The 10,000-nt window shown below is 38.7% G+C and overlaps 2 protein-coding genes across 2 annotated transcripts in view; both read left to right on the forward strand.

Annotated features, from left to right (window-relative positions):
• Nucleotides 1-1,671, forward strand: part of LOC138037235 (gamma-butyrobetaine dioxygenase-like) — a 10,645-nt gene extending 8,974 nt beyond the window's left edge. Inside the window, exons 3-4 of the mRNA XM_068883208.1 lie at nt 1-104; nt 1,188-1,671. The exon at nt 1-104 is cut by the window's left edge and continues 99 nt beyond it. Coding sequence (XP_068739309.1) covers nt 1-104; nt 1,188-1,524 — 441 coding nt within the window. The 3' untranslated portion in view covers nt 1,525-1,671. The remainder of the gene's footprint in view (nt 105-1,187) is intronic.
• Nucleotides 1,672-5,183: 3,512 nt separating this feature from the next.
• The window catches only part of LOC138020405 (chymotrypsinogen A-like), a 10,417-nt gene continuing 5,600 nt past the window's right edge, over nt 5,184-10,000 (forward strand). The window contains exons 1-4 of the mRNA XM_068867398.1: nt 5,184-5,262; nt 5,774-5,971; nt 8,168-8,374; nt 8,855-9,163. Coding sequence (XP_068723499.1) covers nt 5,208-5,262; nt 5,774-5,971; nt 8,168-8,374; nt 8,855-9,163 — 769 coding nt within the window. The 5' untranslated portion in view covers nt 5,184-5,207. The remainder of the gene's footprint in view (nt 5,263-5,773; nt 5,972-8,167; nt 8,375-8,854; nt 9,164-10,000) is intronic.

Consider the following 10,000-nt stretch of genomic DNA (forward strand, 5'->3'; position numbering starts at 1 on the left):
CCCAAAAAATTTAACCTGTTATCTTCTTCACCACTAAACTTTTTTGATGTAGGAGAGGACACCTTTGGAGACTATGACATGAAAGTTGCTCACACAACAATAGAGTAAGCAAATTTCTCATTGTTGAGAGTAGTCTCTCTTTTCAAAATGTATAAAATTCTATTGGTTATAGTTATTTTATCGTGTCGTTAGCCGTCTGCTAGTGATACATGACTCACCATGATTGTTTAACATTTTGCGTTAATGAACAGATGTTGAACCAATTGTGTCGTCAGGAATTCTTAAGGACAGGGAAAAAATGGTTAATACAGTTTAAGCAATGGCAAGTTGTTGAACAGACTAGAGCTTTTGTCTATTTTTTATCAATATTATGTCAACATGGTATATTCTCTTTTTCGGCAATCAACAGGCACTCTCCGGGGATAAACCTTTAGAAAACAACAGTTGCAACATGTTTTGTTCAACGAATCTTGCGCTCTCTCCGATTCTCCTATTTTGTAAACATTTCAGGGAGATGTTTACCCATGTGGGCTAATTGTTATGCGCACATGTTCCCCTGGCACAGGGAATAACAATAACACTGTTCAGAACAATAATACTGTTCAGACTAGTCTGGAGCATTGTGTCGTTGCAAAGAAATCAGCAAGTACTTCACTTAGACTTCCGAAAAAGAGTTCTTTGGTGTCAACATCTGAGAGGGAATGACTAACATATTGTGTTAATTTTAGGTTTATTACACATTTACATGGTTCTCTGAAAGTCCAGGAGAAAACACTTAGTATGCAGAACACTCGTTAATATCACTCACTCTTCACCTTATCTTCGTTAGAAAATATCATACAATCATCAATCTTCTGTGAAACGTTTTCTTCATCGCCATTACAACATACGAATTTCAGATGTTAGTTTTGAACAAAGCAACAGTTATGTTATGGCTTAATAATTAATAATTAATCATTAATTGTCAATAGAAACCTGCGCACTTAATTAATTGAAGAATAATTCGTTAGTTAAATACTTTTGCAGAAGCTTTTTTAAAAAGTCAACATGCCAATATTGTTTTTCACCTTAAATGTTGCAGTTGTTTGCGAGACCCGTCATTATAAATTGTTATTAACTTTACAATCATGTTTCTTCAATTTGCCTTAATATATTTAAAATTTTCTCTTGATCTTCATTGCTCATAGGTTGGACAATAATGGACAGCTTTCACGATTTTTCCTCAGCAATGGTGCCCGTGATTGCCTGACGCGTAAAGAGTCACCAGAATGTGTTGTTGAGCTCTATGAAGCATATCTTACTATTGGCAAAATGATGAGGGATCCAGCAAATGTAATTGAATACAAAATGATTCCTGGTGACATGGTGACGGTCAACAACCACCGTGTTACGCATGGTAGGACGGGATTTACTGTCACGGAGGGTGGAAGCAGGTTCTTGGTTGGCATTTACATGGATTGGGACACAATGTACTCCCGATTGAGAGTTCTAGCTAGAAAATTAAACCTTCCTTGTCCTTGCTGAGGAACTCGGAAATCCATTCAGGTGACTCTCGTTTATTAAAGCTCGTACTAAAATTCAGTTAAGATTCCGATTACTCAAAGGTTGACTGACGGACTGTCGAATTTAGATAACATTTGCCAAAGATATTCAACATCTGAAAACTAAAAGAAGGTTAGAGCAGTGCAATTATTTGTTGGGCTCGAAGGACTTGGTGAATGAAATAAATGTATATTTGAAGTGAGTGGATGCATAGCTCAGTCGACAGAGCATTGCACGGGAATCAGAGAGGTCACAGGGCTCGAACCACCTTAAAGCCTCGTGAATCGTTCAGGTGTCTATATTAAATAAGTGCGAGGGTCTAATTTTCATAACAAGAGAAAAGTGCGCTCTGATCGGTTAATAACCCATTTACTATAATTTAAACATAGGTGAATGGTTATGCATGACGAAAAGAAGTACGCGTGCCCCGGGAAAGAAATGCTTTTTCCTCAAACTACATTCATGACCAGTCTACCGCCAAAATGCTGGATATTTTACCAAAACCACTGGCAAAGCGATTTGCAAGCCTAAGTGAAAGCCAGCGCTCGACGAGTTAATGAGCGAGAAACATTCATGCTTAGCAGCCTCACGCGTGCAACTCAGTTTAACTCGATAGGCCACGCTGAACCGTGTAATGAAGGGCACAACGAGCCAATGGTTAACGAAAATCGCATTTGAACTTTTATACTTAGGGAATCATCTTGACTTTAGTGCCTACTTCAGCGAAAATTATTCCAAGAAAGTACAAAATGCAAGCCCTTATCATCTTTCAACAGTCACTGTGGTGTTTGCTCTCAGCTTAGGCCAGGGTGAAGTATATTCCAAAAATAAAATGACTGTTGGTCTATAAAATGATCACTGGGGACAACAATGTCAGCACCTTACAACGTCGGATATATTTGTCGTGACTAATACTGAATAGCCGGTAGTTTGGGGGAAAAAAAGAAGAAACGTGTGCAAATTCAATGTGGCGATGGGGACTGATAAAGACAATCGTTTGAATAACTATACCGGCAGTTGAGGCGGATACGTTCTTTTTTCGGTGAAGGAGAAGGATAATGTATAGAGCCACTCAAGAGGACATTCTCATATCAGAGGAGCTCCCGAGTTATTTATTGTTACAGGCTTTAAACAACGAATTTACGGAAGAAAACAATTTTGTCTTTGTTTGTTTTTGTTTCTTTCTTTTTGTTTAGCCTTGACGGAAAGCGATCAAATAAAGGTAACCAAACAAAACAATTTAAAACGACTTAAAACAAGAAGAGGTGGAAAAATGATATAAATATCCCCTAATATAGGAAGTTTACAAGAAGAGTGTACCACTATACTGAGTAGCTTACCAGAGACCACCACAATCGTGCATTTTCCTTTAATAATGAGAGTGCCAATTAATCTTCCGACCGGAAATCGAATATTCGGAATCATCATCTTGGATTGAAACCGAAGAAAAATGCAGGAAAAAATATTTTCCAAAGCGTTTTGCACCTGAGCACGAAAAGCGTCGACTGGAAAGAGCTTTAGCTGACCGTGTAGCCGTGTCGAGACAGAAAGCGTGTGAAAAAGTAAGCCTCGTTTATGTTTAGTTGTCCTGATTACAAAACGTTAGCTTGGCTTGAGCCTGCGACCCAATGGAAAAATATTATCATTATTATTATTATTATTATTATTATTATTATTATTATTATTATAATAAAATTTAACATCATGTTCTGGCTGTTGTCATTGCTGTCTTTTCATCTGTTAGGCGAGTCCTGGTATTTTTCCACCTTTTCCCTTTCTTTTTCCCCTACTCTTACATCAGCTGGTACAGCAATATCGATGATTATTCCCTTTCGCTCTTCCTTGTTAATTACAATTATGTCTGGTCTTCTTGCTTCTATCACATTGTCACACTGAACATATCCCACAAAACTTTGACTACTTCATTTTCTACTACACCTTCTGGGATATGCTCATACCACTTTTCCGTATGCTCCAACCCATCCTTCTTACAAAAATCATAATGAACTTTCTTTGCTACATTGTCGTGTCGTTGTTATTATTATTATTATTATTATTATTATTATTATTATTATTATTATTATTATTGGGAAACTTCGTGCGTACGCGCCCACTTGCAATACCGCTAGCCATGATAACCATGAGAAAAGCAACTCAAGTTTCTATGGTTTATAGGCTGATAAACCACGCGGGATGTTTGTAGAACACGAAAAGAATTCGTAAATTACGAGCCGTAACAACATCCCAAGTGGTTTATCATGCCTATAAACGATAGAAACTTGTGGTCTATTGCTTTTATATAATAATTCAGACGACGCGCGATTTTTCCATGAGTTTACTGGCACAATAAAACATAGCTGATTGACCAATCAGAGCGTGTGCATTTATTTGGTTATTATATAAATTAAATAAAAAACACCGAGCGTGTAGAGTGAGTATTTTTGATATCCATTCGTTCTTAACCTTGTGAATGCATCGAAACAACACAACCAAGAGGTCATTTAATTTGTTATCAACATCATCGGCATCATCACCAAGTAAAGCTATGATCCTCACAGTTATGGACGCAATATTAGCAATGGCTTAGACAAGCCTGAAAAATTCAGGACCCTAATGGGGTTTGAACCCGTGATCTCGCGATACCGGTGCGACGCTCTAACCAATTGAGTTTTGAAGCCACTGACGTTGGGAGTTGGTCATTTGTGGGTTCTAATTTTCCCGTGAGGAATGAATCAACGAACGAAATGAAATAAATCAGGTACTGAACTGCGGATATAAAATCAAGTAAAGCTACGATCCTCGCAGTCATGGACGCAATTTTAGCAATTGCGTAGAGAAGCCTGAAAAATTCAGGACTTGATTTCATATCCGCAGTTCAGTATATGATTTATTTCTTATATCACTTCGATGAAATGGTATATGAAATGAATCATATATGAACTGCGGATATGAAATCAAGTGAAGCTATGATCTTCGCAGTTATGAGAGCAATTTTTTGCAATTGCGTATAGAAACCTGAAAAACTCTGACTTCTAGACGCGCTTTGAAGTGGTGTTACTTTAGCGATGAGTTGAATAGTGCATTTGCGAAGATGAAAAAAAAGTTAGTACACTGACTTGAAAGATTGTATTCCATTTATTTTTTTTACTCTTATCTGACCCTATCTTTGCTTTGGGTATACCAGTTTTGTCATAACAAAAAATTAACTTTTGTCAGTACAATCATAAAAATTAAATCACTGCAAAGACGCTCTTTAGAGCACTTGATTTGCACACTTTTTGCCAAGTCTCCCAAAGTGTCACTACTACGTATCGAATACGCCCCTTAACTGCTGATAAAATGTCCACTGTAAGAAATAAGGAAAAACATGTTTCGTATTGAAGCAACTTTTGCTAACAGTTTGTTCAGCCCACCGTATTGTTTGACTTTCTTTATCAATAACTAAAGAACAAGTGAAATCTGTAAATTTAAGGTCCTTTGGATAACTTTTAAAGCTGATGTTCTTTTCTGACAGGGGCCACAACTTATGTAAGCATACGCCACGGTCTAGTTGAATCAGCCTCAGCAAACCTCCGCAGTTGGCTATACAAAGGAGCGTAAAATGCATTATATAAGACACCCCTTGCAGGCGTTTGAGTTAAAATAAAGGAGATCCTAGCACCAAGATGATTTCTCTTTTGTTGGTGGCCATTAGTGCTATTCATCCTCTGTTATCAGAAGGTAGGCGAAATGTTTTGCTGCTAATTCAGTTAAAACAAATCAAGTTGAGAGGAATGAATTCTTATCTGTCCTTAACGTTGGTTTAAGAAGAATTTTTTTTTTAATCAAGAAGAGAGACGAGATTTCTTCTCTCTCCTTTTTTAACCTTAATTTGGGAAAAATAAATCAGAATTGTCCCTTTGCTCGAGGAGTTAATTTTGAACAAGTCGTCCGCATAATTTGCCATGTGATGAGTTCAATCCTGAAAAATGGAGAATGAGGCTGCCACCTGGGAGATGTTTTGAGATCACTTCAAATCTACGAACATCGGTTGCAAGAACGAGAAGTGTTGGATGCTAAATATCCATTTTCTTGAACGGTAAAACATATTCCATATTTTCTTAATGACGCAATTTGGCCGTTAGCAACGTCTATCATGGGCAAAAATAAAATGCCTTCCTTAATTTTAACTCACTTGAGCCATACCTTGCCTTTAAAGGAATGATTTCACCAATTCCTTTATTATTTCCAGGATGTGGCGTGCGTCCAGCCTTCTCTCGTGTTATCAACGGCCAAAATGCGAGCCCACATTCGTGGCCATGGCAAGTCTCCCTCCGTATCAAAAACCGTCACATTTGTGGTGGATCCCTGATCAAACGTGATTGGATAGTGACAGCTGCACATTGTGTGTACAGGGATTCCTCTCCTAGTGCCTACCAGGTTGTCGTTGGTAAGAACAGCGCTTGCGTTGGTGTTGCGCGCACGATCCTGACACCAGCTTCCATAAAAAGCAGAAGTATGAAATATCATATGCGCCGCAACATATAGTAGGCAATGTCTGGAAGAAGAACGAGGAATAACCTAAAGGGAAAAAGGAGTTAAAAAATAATGGGCCTTTATGCTCTTTGATTCTAAAAGCTGGATATTTCGGCGGTAGTGCGCAGTATTGGCGAGGCTAGGTTTGCTGGGAACAGCGAAAATAAGTGACACCTAGTTGGTGATAATTTGGCCCGCGCCTGTGGCGTGTATAAACGGCATTAGGTGGGGCCGGTACAAAGTGCCGAACAAACGTCATGAGGTACACGAAGTATGAAACAAGATAGGTGTTTTCTTTCATAAAACACAACGGCAAAACATGATTGGCACAAAGGCAGCCTTTGGCCACATTGATCATGCAAATGTGCCGTGACAATAAGCAAAGTGTCAGAACAGTGTTCTGGGAATAACGCAGAACGCTTGATAAAATACTTCTGACATTCCTCAATGACCACAATGCTGATAGCATAAACACACCCAGAAACGGGTGGACAAGATAAAAATACCCCAACTAATGATTACGCCTGCGGCATTTTTCAAAAGAATTCCCGTCTGAAAGCATACATAGCGGAGATATATATATATATATATATATATACATACATACATACATACATACATACATACATATATATATATACATATATATATATATATATATATATATATATATATATATATATATATATATATATATATATGTATATATATATATATATATATTTGGTTTTAATTCTTATTATGACGACTGGTGGTGTTCGATCTGTTTCAGTGCATAAAGCAATGCGCCCCGATAGCTGCGGTAGAGAGCCTTGTGTCCCCGCTTGTTAAGATGAATTCCATCGCGAACGTAATTGTCCTTCGTGGGGTTGTTGAGCCCTCGATGGCGCCAAAATTTTGCAACGCTAGAATCTGCCAACGTGTCCTGCAGGCAATTGTTTAGCTTTTTGACTCTTCGATTGTAATTCGGAAAGGGGGCATTCCGGCGTGGAATCACTTGGCATATAGCCGTGAATTTGTGCTGGAGCTCATGGCGCAACACATCCACGAATGCAGTGATTGGTTCACCTAAGATCTCAGGGTCTGCCGAGGGGTCGCAGAGATCGTTAGACCCTATTTCCAGGACTAAAATGTCTGGTTTTGTGGCTCGTATAGCCCTGAGGTCGTAGCGCATTAGTCTTTCAACTGTGCGGCCACCGTTCCCTCTCAGCTTGACTAGGCATGAGTTCTCTAAGTCAAAGTGGTCGTTGAAAGAGCTGTTCCCAGCATTATTTTTTAGAAAAAATCCATTCTGCGTACAAACGAGTGGCCGAATATCAACGCTCTTGGGAGAGAACGCTCAGCCAGGTCGCGACAATCTTTCCGTCCATACTAAAACAGAAAAAGAGGGAGGTTATACTTAACTTTTTCGAGGGTCAAATCTCTGCGACCCCTCGGCAGACCCAGCTACACTAGTAGCTGGTTAAGAGCTTGTTCTCCCGACGTGCACTTGCAGCAAAAGAGGCCTTTCGCATGGCCTCGTCTTGTTAAGTACGTACCGGTAGATATAAGGTCCCGGATAAACGCAAATCCCTCGGCCGGGAGCTGGGAGTGATATGAATTAAGCAGCATAAACTCATTTATTGTGGTAATAAATTTCCTTTTTTACATGGCGACTGTTTTGAGTCCTGAGGGACTGAAAACTTTTGTTTTGCACCCCCTGAACTCGCTTCCAAACACATCAACTAGAGGCTCACGGTACGAACTCTATTGCCTTTGATCATCATGGACGCTGCGTGACAAAGAAGATTAATAATAATAATAATAATAATAATAATAATAATAATAATAATAATAATGGTGAAAATACTGTCAGTGATGCGAGGCATGTTTTAGAATAAAGTTGAAACGATTTTATGAACTTGATAAGGTTTTCAGTTGATGGGTAATCCGGCTCGATTATTTCATTATCTTTCTTGTCCAAAAGAGGCATAACAAATTGTCATTGTATGCTTCCCATACAAAAGAGAGATAAAGAAACTGAATAATGCTATAATTCTACTATAAATCTGGAAATTATGATTTTCAAGCATACAACTCATCGAAATGTACCTTAAAATTCGTATACTAGGTGGTCATAGACTAAGTGGAAGAACGTCTGTCCAACAAACGTTTGACGTCATTAAACTCTTTAAACACAGTGGATTTACGATGAATAATCTGAAAGACGACATTGCAGTTCTTCAGTTGGCCGGCTATGTAAAACTGAGTGACAAAGTGAACACAGTTTGTCTTCCGGAACAGCATGCAGATTTGAATTCCATCTGTTACATCACAGGTGAAACGTAGTGAACACTTTCAATTGAATCTTATCTCGATTGAGTGGGTAATACTTATTATTGTTTCAAATTTCAAAATGTGCAGATATCCTTTGCTTTTTAAATTTATGCCTTTTTGAATGTTTGTTTTCATATCATAAATTTGCTTATAATACTTGTAATTAATTAAATTCCGTGTTGTACACGTGTTTTCTGTGCTGTTTTGTTTATTTCTCTGTTTCAAGGTTCTCGTATTTAAGAGTAACATTGGTGGTTGTTAACTTGTGTTAAATTGTTTGCTACGAGAGCCATTTAACGCATAAATTGACTTTTTCAATCGTCGAGAACTTGAAAATATGACGAGTTATCTGGCTAAGTATAATGTGTTTAATCAGACCCACAATACTCTTAACACCACTCTTTACTTCTCGTTTGACTTTCGACCTCTTTTAAAAACAGCCACATCAACTTATTTGATATTAAACATCGATCACACGTAGGGTGGGGTCTTACATCGGCTGGTCAGCCGGCAAGGATTCTTCAGCAAGCCAGGTTGCCTCTTGCATCTCACAGCGAGTGCGAGCGGAGCTTTCCTTTTGGTATTTTGGACCAGAATGCTCATTTGTGCGCAGGAGCAAGTGGTTCTGGAGGGTGTAATGGAGACAGCGGTGGGCCCCTCGCTTGTGAAGTGAACGGCAAGTGGGTCCTTCACGGTGCCGTAAGCTTCGGTCAAAGAAACTGCCCAACCACTCACCATACTGTATTCACCAGGATTACGAGTTACGTTGATTGGATCAATGATAAAACGGGTGAGTTCACAGGTGGTCATTAGTAGTAGTCTAAGACTGAATTCCTCGTGACCTATATATAATAAAGTGCTCATTAGTTGAAATACTACAAGAATAACATTTAGGAGTTTATCATTTATTCGAAAGTATTGTATGCTACTCGTTGGCGTAGTTGCATGAGTCTCGCGATGGAATCTTCAGGGGGCCTATTCAAATTAAAATAAAAAATGCAGTCAATGCAATATCTAAAAAAATTAAACTGTATTTACTTTGCTCCGGCTCTCGGCGCGTGCATGCCACAAATGAGCAAAGAAATATGTCTAGCGTTGGTTACTTGTAGAATTGATTTGAAGTGCTTTGTTATGAGTTCTGCCACGTTCTGGTGTAAAAAAACGGCATACTTGCCGTCAGGTTGCCCAATTTTACCTCATTGATGACGAAGTCTCAATGAAGTATAGTGAGGGGGCCTTTAGGTGCTCACTGGATCACTCGATCAATGGGCTGTTAAATTTCGGGTTTCGTTCGGGCGGCCGAACTGGTATACGATTGTGATCGAAACGGAAGCGCGAAGCACACGTCAGTTGCAGGTTCGAATCTAACCATCGCTCTTATTTCATTATTTGTAGGGGTAGTTCTGAATTTTCCATTAAGTTGTCAAAATTAAAGTGTTAAAGTTGTTAGTAGAATATTATATCCCAATGCTATACATTTCATCAATGCGGTGTCCCTCAGAGATTTTGATTAAGACCCGATCGAAGGGCTAGATGTATTATTAATGATGTTGGTTTCAATCTTCTCTATTAGGGTTACAAACCATTTACTTAAAAACCGAGAGCTACATGGTGATGCATAGGAGTT

Source organism: Montipora capricornis, chromosome 2 (assembly GCF_036669925.1).
Source record: "Montipora capricornis isolate CH-2021 chromosome 2, ASM3666992v2, whole genome shotgun sequence".
In the NCBI taxonomy this organism is placed as follows: Eukaryota; Metazoa; Cnidaria; class Anthozoa; order Scleractinia; family Acroporidae; genus Montipora; species Montipora capricornis.